General features: G+C 48.9%; 1 protein-coding gene across 1 annotated transcript in view; it reads right to left on the reverse strand.

Moving 5' to 3' along the window:
• PITPNM2 (phosphatidylinositol transfer protein membrane associated 2) overlaps positions 1–16410 on the reverse strand; it is a 53618-nt gene that overhangs the window by 22131 nt on the left and 15077 nt on the right. The window contains exons 10-16 of the mRNA XM_032229342.1: positions 14229–14418; positions 13276–13395; positions 12864–13078; positions 9725–9900; positions 8746–8916; positions 6878–7027; positions 2043–2210 (exon numbers count right to left, since the gene is read on the reverse strand). Coding sequence (XP_032085233.1) covers positions 2043–2210; positions 6878–7027; positions 8746–8916; positions 9725–9900; positions 12864–13078; positions 13276–13395; positions 14229–14418 — 1190 coding nt within the window. The remainder of the gene's footprint in view (positions 1–2042; positions 2211–6877; positions 7028–8745; positions 8917–9724; positions 9901–12863; positions 13079–13275; positions 13396–14228; positions 14419–16410) is intronic.

Here is a 16410-nt window from a genome sequence, read left to right on the forward strand (position 1 = left end):
CACACGCTTTCGTTAAAACACACGGGGAACCATGCCATATATATATATATATATATACACACACACACACACCTACACACCTCCTAATAACGCATTGGGGGTGTAGAATGCGTTCAACTGTATATTGGATGAGTTGAAAGTTCAACCTCGGAGTTGGGAATTGGGAATCTTTTTGTTTGTTTGTATTGAACTCCTTTTGAGCTTTGCTTTAATCTGATATGGTTTTGAAGTGACTCAAGTACACAATACAAGTATATCTGTATTAAATACGTATTTTTATGTGATGAAATTCTTTTTTTGTTATTAATAATATGTATTTATAACAATATACTTGAAGATTGCTTTTTTAACATCCCATAGATCCATCTTATCTTACAACGGTCCTACTTCTTCTTCCCTCTCTCCCTCTTTCCTTCCCTCGTTTCTTCTCTCCTACTCCCCTTCCTTCCCTCCCTCCTTCTCTCCTTCCCTCCTTCCTTCCCTCCTTTCTTTTCTCCTTCTCTCCTTCCTTTCCCCCTTCCTTTCCTCCTTCCTTCCCCCCTTCCTTCTCTCCTACATTCCCTCCTTCCTTCCCTCCTTTCTTCTCTCCTTCCTTCCCTCCTTCCTTCCCTCCTTTCTTCTCTCCTTCCCTCCTTCCTTCCCTCCTTGCTTCCCTCCCTCCTTCCCTCCCTCCTTCCTACCCCCCTTTCTTCTCTTTCTTCTCTCCTTCCTTCCTTCCTCCTCTCCTTTCCCTTCTCTCCTTCCCCTTCCTCCCCTTTACCCTTCCCCTCTTCTTCCCATTCCTCCCCTCTTTCCTACTCTTACATTCCCTCGGGAATTGGGAATCTTGGGTTTAGTTGGCGGTACAGGAAGGACAGGAAGTTGAAAAGGGATGCAACTTTTGAAAGTTACAGCTCCTTAACAAGGGTTGAGCTTTGTTCTTTGAGGTTTTCAGGAATTATGGGAGTGTTAAGAAATCAAGAGTTGAAAAACTCTCAAGGCCAACGGTGCAGCGAGCTGGAAATGACACTGTCAGGCCTGCAGCCATCTTCCCTTTTGCATCTCTGTCCTGCCACACTTTCTATTCTTCTACTATGCCTTTTCTATTATGGGAAAATGGGATTGTATGGAGTTAGATGCGATGTAGCCATAACGACATTCTTTCTAGAAAGCCAAGGTCATCCTTTGTCTCTGCACCTGACCGGAACTGGATGGGTGGAACTGGGAGATTGGACCACGGGATGGACTTGTGGGTGTGGGGGGCAACATTTTGAACTTTCAGCTGTATCTGTCGACTCCGTGCCAAACTCAGTGAAGTGGTTGACGTGATGTGCCAGTGCCTCGAGGCTGTTAGGGACTGGATGGGGCTTAACAAGCTTGTACTCAATCCAGATAAGACCGAGTGGCTGGTGTGTTTCCCTCCTACTAATTGGCCAAGTGTTCCATCTCTCAGGCTGAGTCCCCTTCGGGGGAAAAGAGCAGCATATAAATACAATAAACTGAAACTGAACTGAACTGAAACTGAAACTTTCAACTGGGTGGGGAAAACCGGGAAGCTTTCGGATTCGTGTTTCCCCAGATGTGCCAACATGTCTCTCTTCATAAATTGGGACTTTGAGCAATATTTGACTCTGATTTACTTTCGGACACTATTTGGAACGCTGACAGACACTCTCTGAACTTGGGAACAAAAATGTACATTTTCACTTCTTATTTATGGCGATATGGCTGTGTTTTTTTCAATCTTGGCAACTGTTAAGAGGTCTGGAGCTCCCAGAGTTGAACCAAACACATCTTAAGAGTCAACAAGCTTGAGTACAAATTTCTAAGGCGTTTGGTTTCTTGACCGCGAGGGACACGGCATCCATTTTTGGGTGCTAACCACTCCTCTGCTCTCTCTTTTCTTTTGCAATCGCTTGAAAAGCTCCGTATTTATCCCCAGGCTGGAAGAACTTCGGAGGAAGAGGAGCAGGAGAAGGCACCAGCTGATCTTCGCAGGTGGTTGAAGGATCTAAGCGCAGGGCGGGCTCATTTCCGTGGGGGTGGGGTGGGGAAACACTTACTGTTAGCTATGTTGGAAGCCGTGTAACTGTCTGTCATTCCGGACACCTGGCTGACAGTGCTCACTTCACTGGCTCTTCGGAAGGCCCTGAACTGGGGGGCGGAAACAGGAGCAGACGGGGAGGTGTTTTCCACCACCAAGACGCCACCATGAGACTGAACAACATCTGCTACAGGGACGAAAACGGGGAGAACGAGAATATTAAACCCAACCACACACAAACGCACAAAAAACAGCCAGGATGCCATAAATACGTCAAGAAATTGTTTTGAAACAGAAAGAAAGAAAGAAAAAAAGCAGGCACGCATAGAAAATTAGGCGGGATGCCACCACGGTGGACCTCCGATCAAAGCTCTCGGAACCAACACCACAGAAGAAGCTTTTGGTAGGGAAGCACCAAGGGAGGGAGGGGGAAATAGGTGGGCACAACAGCGAAAGCCTCAAACCAGGATCTCCACAGCCATGGAAACCAACAGAAGAGAAGCTAAAAGAATCTTCCTTAGAAGGAAACAGAAACATCTAAGAATTCCACCGGAGGGATGGGAGGACTCACGCAAAACAGGCAGAGTTTGTGGAGAGCAGAGTTTCTCAACTATGGCGGCCTTAAGATGTGTGGACTTCAACTCCCAGAATTTGAAGGGATGAAGTCCTCCATATCTTAAGGCTGCCAGGCAGATTGGGAAATTCTGGGAGTTGAAGTTCACACATCTTAAGGTCATCATGCTGGTGAGGGAATTCTGGGAGTTGAAGTCCACACATCTTGTCATGTTGGTGAGGGAATTCTGGGAGTTGAAGTCCACATATCTTAAAGTCATCATCCTGGTGAGGGAATTCTGGGAGTTGAAGTTCACACATCTTAAGATCGTCATGCTAGTGAGGGAATTCTGGGAGTTGAAGTCCACACATCTTAAGGTTGTCATGTTGGTGAGGGAATTCTGGGAGTTGAAGTTCACACATCTTAAGGTCATCATGCTGGTGAGGGAATTCTGGGAGTTGAAGTCCACACATCTTAAGGTTGTCATGTTGGTGAGGGAATTCTGGGAGTTGAAGTTCACACATCTTAAGGTCATCATGTTGGTGAGGGAATTCTGGGAGTTGAAGTCCACACATCTTAAGGTTGTCATGTTGGTGAGGGAATTCTGGGAGTTGAAGTTCACACATCTTAAGGTCATCATGCTGGTGAGGGAATTCTGGGAGTTGAAGTCCACACATCTTAAGGTTGTCATGTTGGTGAGGGAATTCTGGGAGTTGAAGTTCACACATCTTAAGGTCATCATGCTGGTGAGGGAATTCTGGGAGTTGAAGTCCACACATCTTAAGGTTGTCATGTTGGGAATTCTGGGAGTTGAAGTCCACACATCTTGTCATGTTGGTGAGGGAATTCTGGGAGTTGAAGTCCACACATCTTGTCATGTTGGTGAGGGAATTCTGGGAGTTGAAGTCCACACATCTTGTCATGTTGGTGAGGGAATTCTGGGAGTTGAAGTCCACACATCTTAAGGTCATCATGCTGGTGAGGGAATTCTGGGAGTTGAAGTCCACACATCTTAAGGTTGTCATGTTGGGAATTCTGGGAGTTGAAGTCCACACATCTTGTCATGTTGGTGAGGGAATTCTGGGAGTTGAAGTCCACACATCTTAAGGTTGTCATGTTGGGAATTCTGGGAGTTGAAGTCCACACATCTTGTCATGTTGGTGAGGGAATTCTGGGAGTTGAAGTCCACACATCTTGTCATGTTGGTGAGGGAATTCTGGGAGTTGAAGTCCACACATCTTGTCATGTTGGTGAGGGAATTCTGGGAGTTGAAGTCCACACATCTTGTCATGTTGGTGAGGGAATTCTGGGAGTTGAAGTTCACACATCTTAAGGTCATCATCCTGGTGAGGGAATTCTGGGAGTTGAAGTTCACACATCTTAAGATCGTCATGCTAGTGAGGGAATTCTGGGAGTTGAAGTCCACACATCTTAAGGTTGTCATGTTGGTGAGGGAATTCTGGGAGTTGAAGTCCACACATCTTGTCATGTTGGTGAGGGAATTCTGGGAGTTGAAGTCCACACATCTTGTCATGTTGGTGAGGGAATTCTGGGAGTTGAAGTCCACACATCTTGTCATGTTGGTGAGGGAATTCTGGGAGTTGAAGTCCACACATCTTAAGATCATCATGTTGGTGAGGGAATTCTGGGAGTTGAAGTCCACACATCTTAAGGTCATCATGTTGGTGAGGGAATTCTGGGAGTTGAAGTCCACACATCTTGTCATGTTGGTGAGGGAATTCTGGGAGTTGAAGTCCACACATCTTAAGATCGTCATGCTAGTGAGGGAATTCTGGGAGTTGAAGTCCACACATCTTAAGATCATCATGTTGGTGAGGGAATTCTGGGAGTTGAAGTCCACACATCTTAAGGTCATCATGTTGGTGAGGGAATTCTGGGAGTTGAAGTCCACACATCTTGTCATGTTGGTGAGGGAATTCTGGGAGTTGAAGTCCACACATCTTAAGATCATCATGTTGGTGAGGGAATTCTGGGAGTTGAAGTCCACACATCTTAAGGTCATCATGTTGGTGAGGGAATTCTGGGAGTTGAAGTCCACACATCTTAAGGTCATCATGTTGGTGAGGGAATTCTGGGAGTTGAAGTCCACACATCTTGTCATGTTGGTGAGGGAATTCTGGGAGTTGAAGTCCACACATCTTAAGATCGTCATGCTAGTGAGGGAATTCTGGGAGTTGAAGTCCACACATCTTAAGGTTGTCATGTTGGGAATTCTGGGAGTTGAAGTCCACACATCTTGTCATGTTGGTGAGGGAATTCTGGGAGTTGAAGTCCACACATCTTAAGATCATCATGTTGGTGAGGGAATTCTGGGAGTTGAAGTCCACACATCTTAAGGTCATCATGTTGGTGAGGGAATTCTGGGAGTTGAAGTCCACACATCTTGTCATGTTGGTGAGGGAATTCTGGGAGTTGAAGTCCACACATCTTAAGATCGTCATGCTAGTGAGGGAATTCTGGGAGTTGAAGTCCACACATCTTAAGATCATCATGTTGGTGAGGGAATTCTGGGAGTTGAAGTCCACACATCTTAAGATCATCATGTTGGTGAGGGAATTCTGGGAGTTGAAGTCCACACATCTTAAGGTCATCATGTTGGTGAGGGAATTCTGGGAGTTGAAGTCCACACATCTTGTCATGTTGGTGAGGGAATTCTGGGAATTGATGTCCACACATCTTAAGGTCGTCATGTTGGTGAGGGAATTCTGGGAACTGCGTCCATACATTTTAAGGTTGACAGGCTGGCTGGGGAATCCTGGGAGTTGAAGTCCATGCATCTTCAAGTTGCCAAAGTTGAGAAACTCTGCTCTAGAGGGGCTTCACGAGTTGGTTCCAAATCTGAACGGGAAGGAGGCATTTCTGATCCTTCCTGAAGCCCCTCATTGGGGTTGAACAAGAGAGAGAGAGAGGGAGAGAGGGAGGGAGAGAGAGAGAGAGCGCAAGGCAACCCCTAAAACTCAAAACAAGCCATCCACAAGCTCACAGATATGCCATGCAGGAGAGCTGTTGGGACGGAAGAAGAGCTGCGAGCAGGACGGGGAGAGAGGGGAATCATGAAAGCTTTCCCAAAGGAACAAGAAACGTTCTCAATTCCAGCCCTTAGCTAAAAAAGTAAATAAAAAATAAGTAGATTTGGAGTCAACCCCTGCAAAAAAATAAGTGCAAGTGTGGCTTTTCCTGGCCACATCAACCAAACTGAATGAAATAACTCCAAATGATCTTTCTTTGACCTCTGGAGAAGGTGGCACTCCGTTCCTAGAACTTACAATCCCATGCCCACCAACATTATCCAGCTGAGTTACATCCCATTGAAACACTACCAAAAGTTGACTTCTAGCATGGCTGTGGCTTCTCCCTGAAGCCTGGCACCTTTCAGATGCCCTGGGCTACTGTCACCTCAACCAACACAGCCAAAATGTTAGGCTCCTGGTGGGGGAATGGTAGCTCAGCACATCTGGAGGAGCCCAGCTTGAGAACAATGGTTGAAACGACATGGGAAACCTGTCAGGCCTGCAGCCCTCTTTTTTTGGGGGGGGGGTTCTTTGGCCTGCCAAACTTTCTATTATTCTTCTAGGCCTTTTCTATTGTGGGAAAATGGGAAGGGGGATTGTATGGAGTTAGATGATAGGTAGCCATAATGACATTCTTCCTAGGAAGCCAAGGCCATCCTTTGTCTCTGCACCTGACCGGAACTGGGTGGGTGGAACTGCCAAAAATGCCAATGGGAGATAGGACCATGGGTTGGACTTGTGGGTGTGGGGGCAAAATCTTGAACTTTCAACTGGGTGGGGGAAACCGGGAAACTTTCAGATTCGGGTTTCCCCAGATGTGCCAATATGGTTCACTTAATAAATTGGAACTTTGAGGAATACTTTGCCTTGGACTCTGATTTAATTTTGGATGCTATTTGGAACCCTGACCAAACCTTCATTTTTAGAGGAAGATGGTAAAAGATGGATAATGATTTGGGAGGTCTACATCTCCCGCAACGCCAAGAGTTCCTTCTCCACCTTCTCAAACGTTTGCAAATTCTTTGTGACTTTAACCCAGCAGGAGATGCCCAAGCGCCACTCTTCATTTTTCCTTCCCTCCCCCACCCTCGCTTCCTTTTTTCCCGTCCATCTCTCCTGCTTTCTCCAGCACAGCTGGAACGCCCTCCGCGCGCGTCTCTCTTCTAAAGAAGGCTGGAAAAGCTTTCAGGATGGGAGGTCCAAGCAATTAGCCACCACTCCGGAAAAACACCCCGCGGGACCAAACGAGGGAAGGTTCAGAACACACACACTTAGCAAATCCAGAATTTTTATTGGAAACGTCTTGCCAGTTCAAGGTGGGGACGGGGATACTGGTTTCCATGAAGTTGTCCTGGTTCTGAAGAGCAACGGTAAAGTTGCTTTCAACGAGGAGGGCAGGATTGTTCTGGACCGTTTCCACTAGAACAGACGGGGAAGAGAACAAAGAGGGGCACCAAGGAAATAAATAAACTAAAAAAAAGCAAGAAGACAACGAGATGTGTGGCCACACAAACATTGGAACAAGACACTTACAACCAACGTCCAAACCATCTTCTATCAGACTTTTGATGCTGGAAACAAAGCTTCGGTGGTAGACCATGACAAGGCCTGAAAGGTTGGTGGCCTAAAAGCCAAGAGGCAACCGCAGAAAAGCAGATGGTGGGCCATAACCACCTGTGGTGGTGAGGTTCACATCCAGACTTGGAAGTCCAGTGGAGAAAACAATGTGGAGGAGTTGTTATTATTATTATTTTTTTAGGAACAGGGGAAGTCTGGATGGAATCAAGTTCCATCCATCTTTGTCCACCTTACTTGTTCTCCCCATGGAAGTCAATCCACCGTTTATATCTCTTCAGTGGCGATCCATCATCCAAAACATAGGACCTCTCCTAAATCACATTGTCCTGGACCCAAAAGCAGAAGTGGGGGAAGGGCAGCTCATGGTCACATGGGCCCGGGGGCATCAAACCAGGATTCAGGACTATGAAGAAGGCTTCCTTTTGTGGCGGGTACATTTTTGTAATGAAGGTAGGGATATCTCGGTTGAGTTCCCCACCCATCAATCCACGTTTTGCTGAAGTCCAAGATATGAACTTTTCAGTTGAATTCCCACCCATCCAAGAATGGGGTGCTACGGGTTCGCCCAGGTTCGCAAGAATCTCAAAATCCCACCCCTGGCTGGCCGCGCCCACCACAACCCTCCCAGGAGCCTCCACGCTGTCCGTTTTCGATGCGAGATAAGTGCAGGGCGTGCACGGAAGCTCAGGGAGGGGGGAAAAACAGCCTCCCGGAAGGCCTCTGGAACCCAAGGGAAGCAAAAATGCCGTCATCCCCTCGAACGTGGTGCGAGAGGTCGACTAGGCCATGCCCATGCCCACCCAGCAACCGAGCAGAGAACCCGTTGGTGAAATTTTTGAAGCCCATCGCTGTGTCCATCCTTCAGAGTTTGGACCTAATTATCAGGTTGGATCGTAAAGGAGTCTCGAGCAGACGACAAGTGGATTTTAGCTAAGAGCAAAGATTTTAAAATCTATCTCCTGGAGCTTCCCTGGGGAGAAAGCTAACTTCCCTCCCATCCCTGTTCATCAAGACAGCTGTATTTGCTTGTTAGCCCAAGATTCAATATTTGCTCACCACTGTGCTGGAGAATCATTTCAAAAGCAACTCCCACAGAGCTTCCCCTTGGGACAGTAAGCTTGACAGCAATTAATTCCTGACGGCTGACTCAGAATAGTGTGTCCTTCCCATGAAAGAAAGGATCTGTGACAGCTGGAGACACGGGTGACTCTACGAGGATTAAAACCCTAGGAAAAACGCCACTGCTTGTGTCCCTCAGAAACTGGCGCTGGCGTTATCTCATCAACCAAAGAGTCTTCGCTCGGCCAATTTGGCTGATTGTCTCCAAATCTCCAACTTCACCGGGGGACTTAAGGAAATCTGGAACTGCAAATCACCGCTTCCCCAGGCCAGAAGGCGACACGTGGACCTCAAGATTCCTGAGGAACATCTTGACCGTGTCTCAACTTCTCCTCGTTGGCAAGAGACACTTCAGGGATTTAAAGCAGGGGCCGCTCACCCCATCGCCTGCCCGCTTAATAAGATAGAAACACGGGGGGTAGGGGTGGGGATGAACTTACCCAGAAGGGCTGAATTGCCATCCCCAAGAGGGAATCGCTGGTAACGTGGGACGTTGAAGGGAGGTAAAATGTGGAAATTCTTCTCTAGAAGAGGCTCCAAGCGAGAGGCCGAAGGATCAGCCGGGTGGAAGAGGTTGTAGACCTGTTGGCAGGCTGGTCTCAACTGGAAGACTAAGCCATGGAGAGAAGAGAAAGAGTTGGCCAAGAGGGCAGGATACTGAAACCATAATCCACGGCTCTGCTATCTCGTGGACAACTCTTTTCATGGGCTCGAAAGTTCTTCCAGATACTACCATATTTTTCGGAGTATAAGATGCACTTCTCCCCCACTAAAAGAGGGTGAAAATTTGGGTGCATCTTATACACCGAATGTAGCCCCTCCCACCCTTCGGCCTCTGCCTCCCAGCAATTTGCCTCCTTGCAGCAAACAGCAAACAGTCTGTTTCAGTTTCAGCTTCAGCACAGCCTGATTAGCACAAGCAGCTGATTGTCGGTTGGATCTGCCTCCATCCTTGCCATAGCCTATTGCCGCTTCCACGGGCCCCATTTTCGGCCTCCTGTTTTTGGTCTCTGTGCACCCCATTTTCCACCCATTTTGATCCCTTCTACCCGGAACCGGTGGAAAACGGCACGCATGGGGACCGAAAATGGGGTGTGCAGAGGCTGAAAACGGGATACGGAGGCGAAAAATGGGGCACGCGGAGGCGGCAATAGACTATGGCAACCCCTGCACCCTGAAACAGCTGATTGTGAGGCGGCCTGACAATCAGCTGCTTCTGCTAATCAGGCTATGCAGAAAATGAAACTGAAACTGAACGGAGTGTTTGCTGTTTACTGCAAGGAGGCAAGTTGCAGTAAATTAAACTCTTAAAAGATGCTGAGATTTGGCCTCGGGACTAATTCCAGCATTGGCATCGTTACTCGTAACACCTGTGAAAAGGAAGTGGTGGCTTCAACCTTCCCCCACCCGGGAACCTACTGTCAAGAGTTGGTATGATGGTTTTTCGTAAGGCGAGGACCAGCCCCAGCGGACAGCCAAAGAGGAAGAAGTCGGTGATCTCAAACTCAAACTTTCCAAGATTCCCACCGTCCAATTGGGTGGAGCTACTGGATCGCCGCGATCCCGGAAAGTTCTTCAGAGCACTAGAATGTAAACTAGAGACGAGGGAGAAAAGAAGGAACGTCAGGAACAAAAGTATGTCAGGATGCCTCCTTGCAACAAACAGCAAACAGTACAGACGATATACACTATTTGTAGTGTTACATTTCAGACTATATTTGCCCAGATGCTGTTAAAATTGATTTAAAACTCACACCAAACGACATGTTCTTATCCACTCTCTCTCTAGGCTTCCGCAGTTTCAACAGCCTTGTGGCTGATCCGGAAATCACTGGCAAAGAGGGGGTTCTGGGTCCCCAGAGACCTTGCGAACGTCTCTGGGACCACTGGATTTCCCTCTACCTTTCACTGTCTCTCCGGGACAGCTTAGGTCCAAAAAGAACCGTCCAAATGACCCGGTGAGATGGTCCCTTTCAGGAGCTGCCTGAAAGTCCGTCTTCTCACTGCTAAGCCCCGCCTTCTTCCGTTTGTTAAGCTACCTTATACTCTTATTTTTTAAAGACTGCTTTATTATTCTTCTAGATAGCTTAACAAAGTCTAATAATTTGAACATTCTATAGGCGTTTATAGTTATTGACTTGCCTCCTTGCAGCAAACAGCAAACAGCCTGATTAGCACAAGGGGAAAAAAATCTGCCTCAGCCTCCCAGCAATTTACCTCCGCAGCAAAGAGCAAGTTTCACTTTCAATTTCTGCAGGGGCTTCCCGATCATCAGCTGTTTCAGGCTGCAGGGACGGCTATAGCCTATCGCAGCCTCCGCAAGCCCCATTTTCCCGCGACCCGACAAATGCGCGCCTGACAACAGCGCGCCGACAAAAGCACGGCGATAAAACCGCGATGTTGACAGCGCGCCCACAAAGGCACGCCGACAAAAGAGCGCCGACAGAAGCGCGATAAGGGTTAAGGTAAGGATTAGGGTTAGGGTTAGGCTCAGGGTTAGGATTAGGGTTAGGTTTAGGGTTAGGTTTAGGGTTAGGTTTAGCGTTAGGTTTAGCGTTAGGTTTAGGGTTAGGTTTAGGGTTAGGGTTAGGTTTAGGGTTAGGTTTAGGGTTAGGTTTAGAGCGTGCTTTTGTCGGCGCGCTGTTGTCGGCGCGCTTCTGCGCTCATTCGTCGGCGCAATTTCAAACTCGCGGTTTTCTCACCGCGGTTTCGTCGGCGCGCTTTTGTCGAGCGCGCATTTGTCGGTGACCCCCATTTTCCCCATTGGCTGCAAGGTCGTCAATTGCTGGGAAGCAGAGGCCAAAGGGTGTGGGACAGTGGATGGGGGGGGGGCTACATTCAGTGGCTAAGATGCACCTAAATTTCCACCCTCTTTTGGGGGGGGGAGGTGCGTCTTATACTCCGACAAATACGGTATATCCATCATGCTTCGGTTGACGAGACATGCACTTTTCCCGCAGGGAATACCAGGGAAATGCCTATGAGAACCACGGGCAGTCTTCAATAACTACAATTTCTACCATCCAGCATTCTTTGCCGGGTGATCTACAAGGCTGGGGAGGCCATGAATCACCAGGAGGGACTTTGAAAGCGAAGAAGCGAGCTTTAATTTCCCTTTTCCTCCTCCCGTGAGGCTGAAGGACGTCAACAGCCCTCCATGTTATTTAGGGCAAGGAGTAAAACAATACCCGCTGAATCCGATAAATCCTCCGGATGACACCGAGAGAATCTTCCTACCTACCGACGGGAAAACACGCTAAATAAAATTGACGGCGGACTGGCTGACCAAACAGGCATCCTCATCACCTTGGGGCAATCTCCCAAGTCCGCGGGCAGCTCGTTTCAAGCGGGGAGTGGAGGGTCCATCGATCACGTTTGGAGGACCCCAAGGAAACCCACAGAGCTGGCTCGGCGATTGGAGCCAGTCCCTCTCTCATCTCAACGTGGCCTGCGTCCTCACAGGGTTGATCTTGCTGGGATAATATTAGGGGAGGCCTGCCCCCTCCCCCACCAGAAAACCGGGAGGTCGGTGGTGCTCTCTGGGTTTACTGGTTCCCTGGCAGACATCCTAGCGCTGATGATGTTCCCTAGATGGGTCGTGAAAGGTCTGAAAGAAAAATGCCAAGCTCAGAAAGCACCAAGGACCCCACAGTCAACTTCCTCTTCCTTTTTCTTCCTCCTCCCTCCTCCTCCTCTTTCTCCTCCTCCTCCTCCTCCTCTTCTTCCTCTCTGCAATCTCCACTCTCTTTTAGCACTGATGATGTTCCCTAGTTGGGTCATGAGATGCCTGCAAGAAAACAACCAAGCTCAGAGAGCACCAAGGACCCCACAGTACTCTTCCTCCTCTCTGCAATCTCCACTTCCTTCTAGCACTGATGATGTTACTTAGTTGGGTCATGAGATGTCGGCAAGAAAACTACCAAGCTCAGAGAGCACCAAGGACCCCACAGTCCTCCTTCACTTCCTTTTTCCTGCTCCTCTTCTCCTCCCTTCTTCTCCTCTTTCTCCTCCTCCTCCTCTCTGCAATCTCCACTCCCTTCTAGCACTGATGATGTTCCCTAGTTGGGTGATGAAATGTCTGCAAGAAAACCATCCAGCGCAGAGATCACCAAGGATGCCATAATCCTCCTCCTCCTCCTCCTCCTCCTCCTCCTCCTCCTCCTCCCCTCTTCTCCTCTTTCTCCTCCCCCACCTCACTGCAATCTCCACTCCCTTCTAGCACTGATGATGTTACTTAGTTGGGTGATAAAATATCTGCAAGAAAACCATCCAGCTCAGAGATCACCAAGGACGCCACAATCCTCCTCCTCCTCCTCCTCCCTCCCTCCCTCCCTCCTCCCTCCTCCCTCCCCTCTGCAATCTCCACTCCCTTCTAGCACTGATGACGTTCCCTAGTTGGGTCATGAGATGCCTGCAAGAAAACCACCCAGCTCGGAGAGCACCCAGGACCCCCTCAGTCCAACCCCAAGCTACAAACCCTCTCTTCTGTTGCTACTCCAAGAGGAAAAACAAAATGGCGCCCGCCCCGAGCAAACTCTCCCGTCTCCGCAAAAGCTACCTGGATAGGAACGCCTGGTGCTGCTTCAGGGTGTCCAGCTCGAAGGTGGACGAATCGCTCCTTTTCCGCAGCAGCTGCTGCTTCGAGGGCTCCTCCTCGTTGCTGCGGGGCAGGTCCGCCGTGCTCCGGCTGAGGTACTGGCTGCCTTCCAGCCCACAGCTTTCCGAGCAGTAGCTGTTGTTGACCAGGATGCCGGGAGACAGGAGGTCCGTGTCCTGGAATGGGAAGGACACAGGCCAGGTCATCAGACTCTCGAGAAAGGGCAGAAGGGCCCATGGAGGTCATCATTCAGCAGCCATGTTCACGTCGGCCCTGGGATCCCCAACTGGAGTTCTGAGGATCCCGGATTCTGCGCCAACCTGGTTTGATTTCCGTTCCGTCCAAAACCAGCTCGAGAGATTGACTTGCTTACCTGCACGCTGATGACGCTCCCCCGCCGGCTACTGTTCTGACTCTCTAGTATGGTCTGGTTGCTGGAACAAAGTGCATCGAAGGCCAGGATCCCCCCCACGCAGTCCCCGATCAGGCACACCTGAGGGAAACAAAAACCCCACCTGGTTACTTTTTGAGGGACACCAACTCAAGTTCCCAACCGAAAGCAGAGAATGAGTTGTGGCCCACCAGCGGAGCTGGCAGCGGAGTCGGACAGTGGGGAGGGTTGGGGAGGAACCTGGGCCAGTCCTGGAGTCTGGGGAAGGCTCGGAGGAGGGCTCTGTGTCGGAGGCAGAGAGGAGGACAGGGCCGTCCGACAGTTATCAGCTGCCTTCAGAGTCAGACATCAGTGAGGCAGAAGAACAGCTGGAGCCTGTTTCTAGTGTGTGAATGCGTAGAGTTGCCGGATGAACGGCTAAAGGACAGGGGTCGACTTGGGAGTGAGGCCACAGGTGGACGGTGAATGGCCCCTCCCAGAGGGAATACAAGAGGAGCGACAGGGGAGTGGAGTTTGCAGGAGACAATTAGTTCGCTTCATTGGTTCGTGACTCTCTGAGGCTCCTTGCCAAGTTCTCCAGAGATCGGCCTGGCAGCTCTCCAAGCCAGATGAGGTCTGTGACCGTAAATCCTCCCTCGAAAGACTTTTCTGGATGCGAAGGAGCAGAATTCACAGCAAATTAATAAAAGGGGTTTTTTTTGTCGGGACAAGGAGTTTGCTTCAGGCTCTCGGGAAACCTCGGTCGGAACAGGGGGAAGGCAAGAAGCCACAGCCGCAATTTAATCCAAGTTGACCTCCCTGATCCGAGAGCCAATGCCAAAGACTATTTCAAGGGCAATCCAGATCCTGGCGGATTCAATCTCCTTTCAATAACCGGGATTTATTTAAGAAGTCGGCAGACTTAGTACTGAGGATGGAGGTCAACCTCCGCTCACCTGGCCGTTGAAGGAGGCACCTTCCTGGGACTTGATGAAGTCGCTGTACACCTGGTTGGCTCTCAGGATGACGGTGGCCACCGCCTCTTGGTACTGCGTGGAGGAGGTGGCGAGGAGGGGAAGCGCGGCGAGTGGGATGTGGTCCTGGCTACTGCAGAGGCAGCCTTCGTCATAGCTGTATGGGCTGAGGCTACAGAGAGGAGGAGGAGGAGGAGGAATGTCAATCAAAGCTCTTCTAGGAAAAGCAGGGAAATAGGGAAGAAAATAACTATGTATGTATGTATGTATGTATGTATGTATGTATGTATGTGTGTATGTATTTAGTGTCACAATCTCTGGTATGCCCAAATATGGGAGGAGGCATACTGTGGCTTAGTGGTTAACACAACTGCTTAATATGTAATACAGCCCAGGTTCGATTCCCAGTTAAGGGTATGGCTAGCTGATGAGAGCTAAATAGCTTGAAATACATCTATACTAGTCTCCCTTTATTTATTTATCAGCACAAATACAACACAAATGTAACAAAGGCAACAGTAAAAATATTGGGTTTCTGTCGTGATGGACTCTTGTGAGGAGCCGATGGACAGAGAATGGAAGCAGTGAACTTCCTCCCATATTTGGGCATACCAGGGGTTGTGACTTTAAATATATATACCTTTCTCCCTGGCTCAGCTGATAACGGAGGAGAACCTTGTGGCTTATTGGTTAACACATCTGCCTAATATGTAATACAGCCCAGGTTCGAATCCCAGTAAGGGTATGGCTAGCTGATGAGAGCTAAATAGCTTGAAATAGATCTATACTAGTCTCCCTTTATTTATCAGCACAATTGCAACACACACACACACACACACACACATACACATATATATGTGTGTGTCTGTATGTGTATATGTATATGCATATGTATATGTAAGAGCCAAGATGGCGCAGTGGTTAAATGCAGCACTGCAGGCTACTGCTAGATCAGCAGGTCAGCGGTTCAAATCTCACCGGCTCAGGGTTGACTCAGCCTTCCATCCTTCCGAGGTGGGTAAAATGAGGACCCAGATTGTTGGGGGCAATATGCTGACTCTCTGTAAACCGCTTAGAGAGGCCTGAAAGGCCTATGAAGCGGTATATAAGTCTACTGCTATTGCTATTGCTATTCAAAAGTAAGATACAAAGGAGAAAACCAACCATAATCAGGATAGATTTGAGAAGGGAAGGGAAAGGAGAGAGGAAGGAAGAAAGTAGAGAAGGGAGGGAGGGAGAAAAGAAAGAATCTATAATAATAGAAAAAGAAAGGAGGAGAGCAGAGGAAGAGGAGGGAAGGAAGATAGAGGTGAGGAGAGGAAGATGGAAGGGAGGAGGAGAGAGGGCAGGAAGGGGAAGAGAAAGAGGAGTAGGGGAGAAGTAAGGGAAGAAGGAAGGGAGAGAAAGAGAAGGAGAGAGTGTAGCTGGCGAAGGAATTCTGGGAGTTGAAATCCACCCCCTGTAGCTGGCAGAGGAATTCTGGGGGTTGAAGTCCACACTGTGTAGCTGGCAGAGGAATTCTGGGAGTTGAAGTCCACTGCTCTTAAAGTCGCCAAAGTCGGAGACCTCTGCTACCAGACAACAACACAAACTGCCCAGAATTTTGGGTGCCAGGTGGCATACGAAGGCTTGCAAATAAACCGGCCTCTGAGCTACCCTTTCCCTCCCAATAATGCATTCTTTATCTAAGGGGAATTTCCGAACGCAGAATGCAGAGATCCGGGGCTTTGGCTAGGACTCAGGCCTGCGAAGAGAAGACCTTCGCCAGCCACCGCACCCCGGAAAGGGAAACCAGTGGCTTTTATAAATGGGTTGGAATCTAAACACGGACTGGAAGAAGCCCTGGCAGGAGAGCAGGAGACTCGCTCCGTGCGTTGATAAATGAGTTAAGAAATAAATGGGCTCGGAGGGAGGATGGCTCCGGGCTGTGGCCGGGTGAGTCATTGTGGCGTTGGGAAGTAAGGATCCTTCTGAAATGGGGGGGATTGATGGGGTGTGTCTGTAGATGGAGGGAAGAAGGGAGGAAGGATGGACAAATAAGACAGGATGAAAAAGGAGAGAGAAGGGATGGAGGGAGAGAAGGAAGGAAGGAGAAAAAGGAAGGAATAAAGGACAAATGAGAAAGAAGGGAGGGAAGCAGGAAAAAAGAGAGAAAGGAGGGAGG

The sequence above is a fragment of the Thamnophis elegans genome, chromosome 13, assembly GCF_009769535.1.
Source record: "Thamnophis elegans isolate rThaEle1 chromosome 13, rThaEle1.pri, whole genome shotgun sequence".
Classification (NCBI taxonomy): domain Eukaryota; kingdom Metazoa; phylum Chordata; class Lepidosauria; order Squamata; family Colubridae; genus Thamnophis; species Thamnophis elegans.